General features: G+C 51.6%; 1 protein-coding gene across 3 annotated transcripts in view; it reads right to left on the minus strand.

Annotated features, from left to right (window-relative positions):
- Positions 1-1,270: 1,270 nt before the first annotated feature.
- ASIC2 (acid sensing ion channel subunit 2) overlaps positions 1,271-12,583 on the minus strand; it is a 507,564-nt gene continuing 496,251 nt past the window's right edge. For 2 of the 3 annotated variants that reach the window (XM_033006339.2, XM_042787473.1), the window contains exons 4-10: positions 9,162-9,312; positions 8,688-8,744; positions 7,973-8,126; positions 7,126-7,217; positions 5,279-5,358; positions 2,126-2,194; positions 1,271-1,918 (exon numbers count right to left, since the gene is read on the minus strand). In XM_033006339.2, the coding sequence (XP_032862230.1) occupies positions 1,817-1,918; positions 2,126-2,194; positions 5,279-5,358; positions 7,126-7,217; positions 7,973-8,126; positions 8,688-8,744; positions 9,162-9,312 (705 nt within the window). In that variant the 3' untranslated portion in view covers positions 1,271-1,816. The remainder of the gene's footprint in view (positions 1,919-2,125; positions 2,195-5,278; positions 5,359-7,125; positions 7,218-7,972; positions 8,127-8,687; positions 8,745-9,161; positions 9,313-12,583) is intronic. The other variant, XR_004409049.2, reaches the window with a different exon arrangement.

Here is a 12,583-nt window from a genome sequence, read left to right on the forward strand (position 1 = left end):
CTGCTGGGTGGAGGAGGTAGAGATATCGGGAGCAGAGCTGAGCCCGGGAAGACGGGAGGGGTGGGGGGAAGGTGTTCTCAAGATGTGGTAATGCTTCTCACTGTCCTACTCTGTCTGTTAAGTGTTGCTGTTGTTAGTGTCTGTATTAAATTTTTGTTATTTTTTATTTTCCCTAATGAGTCTGTCTTTTGCCTGTGACTGTAATGGGTGAGTCATCCCTCCCTGTCCTTCTCTAATCCTGAGCCATTACTTATTTTCTCCTCCCCAGCACTGGGGGGGGGAAGGAGGGAGTGAGCAGCTGTGTGGTGCTCAGTTGCCCTCTGAGCTCAAACCATGACATCTCCCAAAACAGCTTTTCACCGTTCAGCTGTGATTCTCCCCACTGGGGCCACCATATTGGTGATGGTCACTGGCCATTCAGCAGCACCCAGCCCTGAGCTGGCAGAGGTGCAAACACACCCCACATCGCATCCAGCTCCCATTCCTTCAGACTACAAAACCAGCAGGGTTTGGAGCTCCAGGAAACTGGCCTTTTCTCTTTATTGGGGTAAACCAGCATCATTTTGACCCAGTTCTATTTAAACTCCTGATCACTAATAAATGAGACTCCAAGATGACCGCAGTGCACAACAGCAGAGCTGGACCCACCATCATGGAGCAGACGGGGACGCAACTGAGCGTGAGAGGCTGAGCACGGCTATGGCATCATGCCCACCCCCTCAGGAGGTGTGTGAGGACACAGTGGAAGGGGTAAAGGGGGTGAGGGAGGGCCCAGGGCAGCCCCCGGGGTGGGCTTGTCCCAGAGTCTGCCCTTCACCCTGTGCCGAGGCTGCACCGGGAGCTCCAGCTTGGGGTGGAGGTAGGCAAGGCAGAAATGACACAGCCCGGCCATTTCCACAAGACCAGCTTTAATATCAGTCATGAGAACGAGGAGAAAGCACAGAATCCGTTAACGGGAAAGAAAAAAAAAATTAAAAAAAAAAAAAAAGAAAAAAAAAAAAAAAAAAAAAAAAAAGAAACCCACCGCCCCTTGCCCACCTGCCGCAGACGGACTATCCAGGCACTGCAGATGGAGGAGCACGACACAGCAGCCGGGGGGGACGATCCACCGAGAGCCACCCGGTCCGGCCCCTCTCCAGGGATGCTCACCTTGGGGTGACTGGTAGCGCTGAGGAGCCCCGGCGGTGGCCCGGCCTCGGGGGACCCGGCTCAGCTTAAGATTCATCACAGACTGACACGAAGGACAAGAACGTAAGAAGAATCCAAGAGCTGCGACTTTTTGTTTCTTTATTCTAATTCAGCCTACGACGTTAGTAATGGTGATTTCAGGGGATGGCTGGGCCCGCGAGTTCCTTCTTGTAGTGAAAATCAGAGACTGTAAAGAGGAACAGAGCTTATAAAGACAGATAGGAATATATCGCCATAAAAAGAACTGGCATGCAAGTGCTTTATACATTTGGCAGTATGTGAAATGGCGGGGCTTCGGTTTTGTTTTTGGTGGTGGTGGTGGTGGTCTCTTTGTTTTGTACAGTTCAAAAATGAGCTGCTGCCTTCACATCTTGAAGACAACCCCCCCACAAGAAAGGACAACACAAGTCAAGTCCAAGGTGCCTCTCGCTTGGTTTTGGCAGAGTATATATATAATATATATATTTATTTTTTTTAATGCATAGCGATTTTCTTCCTTTTTTTTTTTTTTTAATATATTTTTAATTTTTTTTTTTTTTTTCCCCCGTTGCAAACCTGAGCTCGGTCCCTGCTTTCCTGTGCAGTTTTCCTTCCTTAGGTGTTGGCACTGTGGAGCGGTCGGACGGTGTCAGCAGGCGATCTCCTCCAGCGTTCCCAGGGTGGCCTGCAGCGGCACGTTCACAGTGTGGCTGATGGTTTCCGAATGATTTGGCATGGGGTCGCAAGTGCTCTGCAGATGGAGAGCGGGGGACAGGGTTACCCCGGGGGCCGCTGGACGCTCCCCGTCCCTCCCCAACCGCTATCTCCTTTCTTTGGCTGAGCCACAGCATCAATCCTTCGGAAATAACTCAAAGCTGCGTCCGTACGGAGCGACTTCGCCTGCCTACGGATCCAACCGCAGGGAAATTTCCTCTTGTCTCCCAAGGGGGCTCCTTACCACGTTTTCGTCATGGCTCCCTTCCTCTTCCTCCTTTCCAAGTAGGTCTAATAATTTCTCCTTGATCAGCTGCAAAAGAGGGAGGTTGGGTTAAGGTGGGCAGGAACAGGCAAGGCATCTGCCCTGCCTGCGTGGGCATCCCCGGGGCAGGGAGCAGCCTCAGCACAGCCCCAGGGGATACGGAGGAGGAGACAATCTTTCCAAGAAAACCAGCCCTTGTGTTGAAACTCAGTTCTTCACAGTGGAAAAAAAAAAACAAAAAAAAAAAAAAAAACAAAAAAACCCACCCCAAACCTCAACTTTTAAAATATATTCGAGGGTTTATTGAAAAATGTCAGCTATGTGAGCACCGTTTCCCTTCATAGCCACATTACTTCCCTGGCAGCTGCTGCTGCTGAAGAATGTATTTTCAAGGGAAATCCCAGAAAAGTTGAAAAATTAGTGTTTTTCTGAAAAAGTTTCACTGGGGGAAAAGAAAGAAAAAAAAAAGAAAGCTAAGAAGGTGGAAAATTGGGTCAGTTCCTAAGGAAGCGAGGTGGATGGTGGCTGGCATGCAGGGATGCGTGGTGGGGATTTGGGACCCTAATGAGCCCAGAAGCACAACTCTGCCCTGGGGCAGGACCAAAAGGAGGATTGTACTGAGCAAGTGATGCGAAAAAAACATCTCTAGGGTCAGTATTTTATCAGATTTTGGCTAACCCACCAGAAAACAATAGTTATATATGTCTGCTGGCAAGCTCAAAGAGTTTACAAACACTTCAGTTAAAAACACAATGTCTTAGGTTCGCTGAACCCTACCCTGATGAAACCCTAAGCAGATTAAATCAACTATGTAGATTAGGCATTGTTTAAGACATTTTATTCCTTTTCTCCCTGTCTGGTGTGGTTAAATATCTGTCACGGGTGACCGTGAGGATGCCCCACATAGAGCATAGCTGGGTGAACCTGGGTGCATCCCCAGGTGTGCACGGAGAGCCTCTCCAAGGAGACAGGATGCTCTCTTAAGACATGTTTACCCAAAAAGAAGAAAAAAGGAAAAAAAAAAAAAAAAAAACAAAAAACAACACAGCAAGAGGAAACTATTTGCCAAGTTTTATAAGCAGATGTCAAACAAAGGAGTAAAACAGAGAAGAAAAGCCCAAACTTTGTGAGGTTTCTTATTACCTTCTTATGAAAGAACCTCAAGTAAGCCAGGAATAGGCAATTTTAATGAAATATTGTGTGCATTCAGCCTGAGATATAAACTGAGGCGCAGGTTTTGTTTGCACTTCAAAGCCATTATGAGCTTTATGCTTGTAATTTTCAATATATTTTATTGCAGAATAATGCCACCAAGTGCTAACAGCTGCCCAGAAGGGACCGTGATGGGGAGTGACTGTCTTAAAACATAAAGCCAGCATCCCAACTTTAATAACATTAAGAGGTTTTTCAAGATGCCCTAGTGAGCTTGGAGCAGAGACCGTGGTTGCCTGATGTCCCTGTGCACCCGCCTGGCTTGGCACATGTTAATGCAACAGCCACGAATGACCCTGACTGCAATACCCATGGGAGTAAAAATCCCCCGTCCCATCATGATACGGGGCTGCGAGGGGGCTATGAGAGTGCTGGGCTATGCAGGCCTAAGATATTGCATATTTGGGTGCAGGGGGCCCAAACCATTGCACTGAAATCACCAGGCAATGAGTAGATGAGCTAAATTAGCAGGAAGCACCTTCCCAGGGACAAGGGCAAAGGGCTTTGTGCTGGGATGTGCCATATTTGCTGGGAACTGCCTGTCTCCTTAAGTCTTTGCATACTCCCTGAAACTATCCCATGCCATAAACTCATTCTTTCCTGCCATAAAATAGGACATATGATTGCGTGTTCAGTTCCCTGGAGTCATCTTGGTGCAAACAGGTTGCTCCTCGGTGGCTTGTGTTCAGCTGCAGCCCCTCTCCCTGCCTCAATCCGTCTTTTATAAACAAAAATCATGAGCCTGGCCCCCAACACAAAGACTTCTGCAATGTACTGAAGGACTGGGAAGGAAACACAACGGCTAGCAGGGAGCATTCTCCAGAGAGGGTTGTTTTGGACCATGGCCCATTTAGGTGAAAAATGGGGTGGAAAAAGCCCAAATGACGGGACGGTGCAGAGAGCAGCTCGGATCTGCTCGCAGGGGCAGCGATGGAGGATGTGGGAGGGATGATGCCCGCAGGCAGGCTGTGACAGCATGGCACCAGCGAGGCCTCTGTTGGCACCATGGCATAGAAAAGCCAAAATCCACTGGGAGATGCTGAGCTGCTGGGCTGAGACACCAGCACTCACCGGGGGAACTTGCTTAGGCAAAAAGAGATTAAAAACACACAGGGGTCGTAACTGCTGCTGGAGGGCGGGAGGAGGGAGGGCTGCCAGGAAGCAACGTCCCCTCTAGACTGCTTATTGCAAAAATTCCCATTAAAGAGGGCTTGCATTTTTCTCTGGAGCAGCTGCTCTCGGCCACCACAGAGCCACGGGACCATGCTCGAGCTCGTCTCGGTGCTTCCTCGAAAGCTCCTTGCTCCAGGGCTGCTGGCAGAGCTGCAGAGAGCAGGTAACAGGGACAGGGTTTTTTTTCCACCCCCTGGCAGCACTACCAGGTCTGGCCTTGCTGCTTTTCCTGCCTGATGGCTGCTCTGGGACTCAGGCATTAATTAAAGGTGGTTTTATGAGAAGATAATAAAGGCACACTGCTGGGAGAAGCTCAAACTGGGAACGGGAACAGGAGGGTGCAGCAGCAGGTCCCCAGCCAGCACCCCAGGCAGTGCAAGCTTCAGGGTGGGAAGCAGCACAGCCACACGAAGATGGCGTTTAATTAGCCCAAGCGAGAAGCAAACCTCGTTAGCGGAGGCAGGGTGCCAAGTGAACCTGGCTATGCCATGCCATGGCTGCATGCCAGCCCCCCCTCCCCCGAGAGCCCCTGCTGATGCAGGGATTTCTGCACCACGCTGCGTGGCCGTGACCGATTATGCGGCACTACTGTAGAGCACTAACTATATAGTATCATTAATTAAAATTAATCATCCACGTGGGCATATTGGGAATGGAGGGTGGTGGTCCACGACCACCCCAGCCTGCCATCAAGGCTGGCAAACCCATACCCTGCCAGAGCAATAAGGTGAAGGGCGAGGGTCTTACCTCATATATATAATCGAAGAGCTCTAGTATAGTGAGGATGCTAGCACCGATAAATAGCCCCATCTGGCCTCCAATGTCACCTAGGAGAGAGAACAACATGTGGATGGTTTTTATCCCTGGTGTAAATGCTCTTACAGGCACCTGTACAACCGTGGTGCAGCTGCTCTGGGTGCTGCCATCCCCAAAGAGTGGGGAAACGCAAGGGATGACCCCCAGAAACACCAACACTTCTAATGCCATGAAAAGCATCCCCGGAAGGACATTGCTGGCCACTAAAGCATTTTTCCTGCTAATGAGGCCATCAGCTGGAAGCCTAATGAGGATGCGATACTGCACGCTGGCATCCGAGGAAGCCATCTGTCAGAGTGAGACAGCAGGCTTCATCCCAGGAATCCCAAAGCCCCATTCCCAAACTGGGCGGGGGAAGGAGAAAGATGCTGGAGAAGAATTAGGTAATGTCCCCTGGAGCCAAGAAAAAACCCAAACCTGCCAAATAGAGGAAAGGGAGATGGCCTGCTTTTTTAGGGGAGCATCTCAAGGCTGTCTCTGCTTGAGTCCCCCAGGGCTGGGGAAGGGCTGCGGAGGAGGTACCATGGGGAGAGGAGACTTCCAGGAATCTGCTGTAAAGATAACTGCTGACATGAAATGCTGTGCTATGCCAAACCGTGTGCTTCAGGGAAGACAAATCTCATGGATTTTACTGCAAAACACTTGTAGTTCAACTGTGCTGCTCCCCAGAGCAAAGGCACCCATGGGTGGAGGGGGCTACGGGACCTTTGCTGTGGGTGACCATGAGACAGAGACAGAAGAAAGAGGAAAAAGGGTGTTTGGGGTTAAAGTGCTGGTTCAAAAGGGACTGAAGGGTGGGGGAAGATGAGACTGTCCAAAGCCTGAAGTGCCCTGTGAATGAGGGTCAGGTGAGGTCGTGCAAATAAGGAGGCTTGTGTCAAAGAGGCTTCATCACCAGCCTCCTCTTCCTCACTCTTGGGGAACCCACAACTGACGCAGAGGGCTCACAGCAGGTATGTTTTGCAGAGCTACCACTGTGGGGTGATGTGGGGTGATCTGCTCCCTGCAGTGTCCTCATCCCAGGGCAGTCTCCCAGTGTCTGGCCCCACGGGATGGCCCGGCTCCAGCTTGCAAATGAAGGTGCTGATCACTCCCTTCATCCCAGGAGGGATTTGGGGTAGCACGTGGGGGGCTGCAAGGCTGAATGTGGGCACAGAGCATGCTTGTTTCTCCTGACTGAACACCTCCACCCCCCAAACAGGTCCCAGACACCCAAAGCTGTGCCTGGCACCCACAAAGCTTGGCCCAGTTTGAGGCTGAGGCACCCAACAACTCTTACACCTTCTCCATCAAGACGCAGGGCACCACCCAAAGGCAAAGAGCTCAGAGTCCTGGCTGGCCTGGCTGGGAAGGAGGATGGGTTTGGAGCATGTAAGAGGTGATGGGTGGATGGTTTTAAGAGCTGTTCTCCTCCACACACTGCTCTTCCAGCATGCGGGGCACCACAGAGAGCATCCACCACCCACTCGGCCCCGGGATTTTCAAATAGGGTCCTGGCAGCAAGCAGAGATGGAGCGGCTCACATTAATCTTTCACGGGTGACACACGGACTAGCTGTGGTCCCTAGGACACTCCTGAGGCACTTTGGTGTTGGAAGGAAAATCAGAGATGGGGTTGAAAGTGCGCTGGCCAGGAAGATGTCCAGACCTTGCTGGGATTTTCAAGGCAATGCACATAAGCTGTGCACCCACTCATAGTGTCTGTCTGCCCCGTAAACACACATGGACTCCAGCACAGGCTCACACAGACTCCAGATTGCACCCCTGATCTCTCCTTACCAAGTAAGGCTGCCACTTCATAGGCTTTCTTCTGCTCAATTGTCTCATAGTTGAGTGCTTCAAAAAATATGTCCAGCACAAGAATATTCTCTCTGTAGAAAGAGGACAACAGCATCAGCCCATCAGCCACCAGTGGCCTCATGTGCTTTGGGACAAGAAAAAAAATGGGACTTTGGGGTTTTATACACCTCTCTGTCCTGACTGTTCTCTTTCTAGGGCCCTCAGCAACCCACAGACACTTGGACCTCCTGGAGACCAAGACCATAAGGCACCATTAGGACTCTGGCAGCCTTAGCAGAAACATCTGCTGGAAAATGATGGAAAACGTTTCCCAAAAATCTCTCAGGATCTGAGCTCGGGATCTCACTTTGATGGTAACTGCAGGAGTCCAAAGGATGCTTAATATGGAATAGCTCTAGCTGCCTCCACAAGGCAATAACGGGCCCAGGGCTGGGAGAGGTCCAAGGCAGTGTCTGTCTGAGGTCCACAGCCCAGACGTAGGTAAAGAGCAGCCATATCACAGACAGGGCCAGCAAGACTGGGCTTCCCTGTCAAAACAAGAGAAGGCTTTGCACTTTTTTGGGGTGGGTATGAAGTATGCTCATGAAGACAAGGCCAAGGAAGGAATATACAGTTGTCTGGAAACATGTCTGCTGAGAAGAAAGCAACCTATGCCTCACGTCTTCAAGGATTTCACCCTAACCCTCCCTGGAGGACACACCTCTGTCTGGTCACGGAGGCCTTGGCAAGGTCTGGTCTTAGCACAGCCTGGTTTAAACAGCCAGTGGGGCTTTACAGACACTTTCCCCCCATAAGGCAGCAGAGATCTGTTTTCTGCAACACTTACGAAATATATTTTTCTGACTTGTTGAACTTCTTCTCCAGGTACTTGGCCGAAGTCTTGCTGGGGATCTTGACCATGGAGAGCTCTTTGTTGTATCTGGTCAGGTTACAGGGTGTCCTGCAGATGCAGTAATTGCTGTCCTTTTCAGCAAGCAAACCTGGGGAAGGTCACAGAGTTAGATCTCATGGAGTCAGGGACACACAGCAGATGTGGGAGCAGAGGTCATGGGGCCAAGGAGTTATATCTCAGAAGAGCTGCTGGAAACCCACTCCTGGCCACTTCCCTTCCGCTTAATTGCACGGTCATCCCCACCACCTCGGAGAGAGGCCTTCTGCTGGAAGCTACACTCCATTATCAGCATCTGCTCAGGGAACACGCGGTGATTGAGTCTTCTAAATCCAGACCTAAAATGGGTCCCTCCATCCCAGGCCCAGGCCCAAACCCAGGCCCAGAGGTGCTCCCCTCCTACATATCCTGGGGTGCCCATTATCCCAAGGGTTTCTGCACCGAAGGAGCCCCATGCCCCATGCAGAACCAGAAGAAACTTTATCCCAGGGTGCACCCAGCCCTTCCCAACAAGCTGGGTCTCATCAAAACCCATCGCTGGGTTGCAGCTACTCTAGATCACCCCAGTCCTGCCAGCCAGGAGGACGCAGGCTGCTGGAAGTCCCTCCAGCTTGGGACACCACGGTGCCCAGGGTTATCTCGTGGTACTCACCGAGCGCAGGCTCTGCACATTCCTTATACTGCTCCGGGGTACAGAAGGGAGCATCCCCTGCACGGAAAGGACACGAGCGTCAGCCACTGCTGCTGCAAGGGAGCTGGGGACCGCTGGGCTCTCCACGGGGACGACAAAGACCTCCCTTTGGCAAAGTGAACCCAGGCTGGGGATGGGCAGCAGAGGTATTTTGGTGCCTGCCCCACCTCTGCCTGCTGCCTTTTCTTGCAAACCAAGGAGGGGGCTGCTGGAAATACCACCCAGGGGTGTTAACTGGGGCAAATCAGACCCATGTCCTTCTGCCACATCTTGCCCTTATTCCACGGCATTTTGCAAAGGGTATTAGCATCCTTCTTTCCTTAGGGAAAGGTATTCCCAGCTTCTTTAATCCCTGTTCCCTTTCCAGCTCATTAACCCTTAATGATCCAGGCTGGGTGGAGGGAGGGGGTCCCTGCCTGGCCCCGGCACACTGACCTGGCATGTGAACCATTTTGCAGTTGCAGTTTTCCACAATATACCGGGTCTCGCAGTCGATCCTGCAAGCCGTGATACTGTAAATGGGAAAGAAGTCTAAGCCCATATCCGACGAGCGACATTCACCCCACGGTGGAGGCAGGTACGTCAGCTGCAAGAGAGGGAGGAGCAGGGTGTCAGGGGACACTGGGGACCAGCAGCGAGGAGTGGGGTGCAGCATCTCCCCCCTCTTGTCACAGAGAAGCCCCCAGAGCACAATTTTAATGGTGTTTTTAAGGAGGGGACCAAGCGGTGCTGTTGCAAGGGAAGGCCATAGCATGGCTTTTGCCAAGTGAGAGCCTTTTGCAAGCTCTTCTGCTCCAGAGCTGCTCTGCTGTGTCCCTCCAACCCAGCACCTCTGGGAGCAGAGCTGCAGCAGGATGGTGCGTCAGAGACGTGCAGCACCAGAGGTTCTCCAAGACCAGCTCTGTGATCTTTCTTGCACCATTGGGAAAATCCTGCCCATGCAGGGGCTGGAGAGGAGGCTCCAACGTGCAAATCATCTCCCACTTTGGTGAGAGCAAACACGGGGTCGTTGGCACCATTATGTTGACAGCTGCCATCTCTGGCTTGCTCTAACCTCTGAACTGTGCCACTACGTGACACTCGTGGGGACAATGCAGCCAGTGTTGGTGACACTGAGGAGCAGAAAGGGGTGGCAGTGAGATCCTGGCAATTGTTGTGATTGCGCTGGTATGAGCAAAGCTGCCACATTTGCACCATTCCTTCCTTCAGGCACTTTTCTCACTGATGAAAAATGCAGCAGATCACAACCCTCAGAGAGGTCCAGGGACTTGGGAAGCACATGGAAAGGACCAAGAACAGTTCAGCAACTAGAGACTGCTGCAGAAGGTGAAAAATGCCAAGGAAAGGGCAGACAGGTGCCATAAGGAGCCTCCAAACCTTCATGCTCCCCACAGAGGGATGGCTCTGCTCAGAGCAGTGCTGCCACGGGAGATGGTGCTGGGCTGCAGAGCAATACCTCGCTGCAGCCTCGGAGAAGACGGGCAAGCCAATCACGTCCTCACCCATGCTCAGGGAGAGCCCTGTGGACCTCGAAACACATTATCTGCTCTCCTGGCACCCCATGATGATGAGGAACCTGTCTTCTCCCCCATTTGCACACCACCTCGTGTGAGGCTCATAAATTGCTCTGCTCAGTGCCAGTGCAATGCAAAACCTTCTGTTCGTTATTTAACACAAATGCAGAGATAAGATAAGCAGGACTCCACAATCCACAACAGAAACCTTAATTCAGAGACCAGAACATGCTGGAGGAAAACCAGTCACCCTCTGGCCTCCACGGCCAAACCTACCTTGTTCCTCTTCTGTCTGCAGCTTGGCAGCCTTTCTCATTTATCTTTGCTAAATGCTCTGCACTACTCTTTGCTAGAGAGCAAAAAATAGCATTCCCCTAACCCCTCCTTCTTTGTGTTTTAAAGCAGCATCCAATTTGCTGTGCTTTGCTCCAAACACAGAACGTTTTGTGCTGGCAAAGCACGTTGGCTGAACAAAAACATTCCTTTAAAAAAATGTAGTAACATTGATCACATCCTAAAATAAATATGTAAACATGTTGATGGACTATGAGCCTAGGACCTAGCGGCAAGGCTCTAGGATGCTTGTTTTGGGTTTCTCCTGGAGATGTGTGGGAAAGGGAGGAGAAAGATGACCCATGAAGTGGAGGCACACTGCAGATGCTGTTGCATAAATAATGACCCCATGAATCCTTCAGGCATGGACCCTGGGGTGACTATGACAAAACTACCATGGTTTGAGCTGTTCAGAGCCCACGCTCTGCTCTAGGTCTGCCCTATGAGATCTCCTCTGAGAGCAGAGCTCCAGCTCTTCAAAGCACCCTGTGAAAAGATGTTCACCTTGTGCACCATCTTGTAGTGCTGGGGCACTGGTAAAACTCCCTGTGGCTTTGACTTATGAACCACTCAGGCATTAAAAACCCGTAATGGGCTTAAATTACAGCCAGGAAGAGAATGCTGAGATGTTGGGATGAGCATGTCTTGTAGTGAGGACAGTTGGGTATGGGAACAGTCTGCCTTGGAGGGGCATGGAACCTGGAAGCTAAAGGAGAGTTTGGGGAAGATGCCAGGCTTCAGAGAGTGATCCTGCCCTGTGGGGCTGGACAAGCTCTCAACTCAGCCAAGCCAAAATAACTCCTTTTCTAAGAACAATTTTGCCATGATCAGTTCCCATTCAGGAATCCAGAGGTGCTTTGACTTTTCTAGCACCTTGCCTGCTGCATCTATGGGCACTACACTGGTTCCCAGTTACTTCTGTCTCTGACAGGCTGATGCAAGCTTTATGGGACCAGCTGGAACCATGGACATGACAGCCCTGTGGCAAAACCTTATTTCAGAAGGGCCACAGGTCCTCCTCATGATGAGATGGTAGTTCAAGGTCTGCATGACCCCAAGGATAGACCCTAGAAAAGCTCAGACTCTGCCTGCACAAGGCTGAAGGGCGTCTCCATGTGATGGTGAACCCCGCTTTGTCTCTGCTTCCCCCATGTCGTGGTTTGGGCCTGGTTGGCAGCCAACCACAATGCAGCAGCTCTCTCTCCCTTCCCCTCCGGCAATGAGAAGGGACAGAGAGCCAGGCTTGGGGTTCAAGATAGGACTGCGATGGGGGAAAATCCCCCTTTTATGGTCACGAGCAAAAGGCAGACTCATTAGGGGAAGGAAAAAAAACCCATACATTTATTACAGACACTAACAACACATAACAGAGTAAGACAGTGAGAAGCATTGCCACATCTTGAGAACACCTTCCCCCCACCTTTCCCTTCTTCCCAGGCTCAGCTCTGCTCCCGACATCTCTACCTCCTCCCCCAGTGGCGCAGGGGCAGGGAATGGGGGGTGCAGGCAGTGCTGCCACTTCCCTTATCTTCGGTGAGGGCAGTGTCTGGAACTTGTTCCCCCTGCTCCATCGTGGTCCCCCTCTCACAGCAGACAGTCCTCCACAAACTTTCTCCGACATGAGTTCCTCCCATGGGCCGCAGCGTTCCCCACATTGCTCCGTCATGGGTCACCAACTTTCTCCAACTGGATTCTCTCCCACGGCTGCAGCCCTTCCTGAGCTGCTCCGGCGTGGGACTCCCCCGCATGCTGCAATCCTCCCAGTGCTGAATTACAGCAGTGGGGCTGCCTTTTCCCATGAGACCCCGGCCTTCTTCGGGCACAGCACCTTGATCAAGCAGGCGGAAACCACAGGCCATAAATCAGTGTCTGCTCCACCGTAGCTCTCCATGGGTGGTAGGGGGGGGCCGCCCTGCCGTCTCCCCACAGGATACAGGAGGGTCTCTGCTCCGGCACACCTCCCCCCTCCTTTCTTCCTCCGTTCCTCCACTGACCTTGGTGTTCATGCAG

Source organism: Tyto alba, unplaced genomic scaffold (assembly GCF_018691265.1).
Source record: "Tyto alba isolate M040663 unplaced genomic scaffold, T.alba_DEE_v4.0 Super-Scaffold_12, whole genome shotgun sequence".
In the NCBI taxonomy this organism is placed as follows: domain Eukaryota; kingdom Metazoa; phylum Chordata; class Aves; order Strigiformes; family Tytonidae; genus Tyto; species Tyto alba.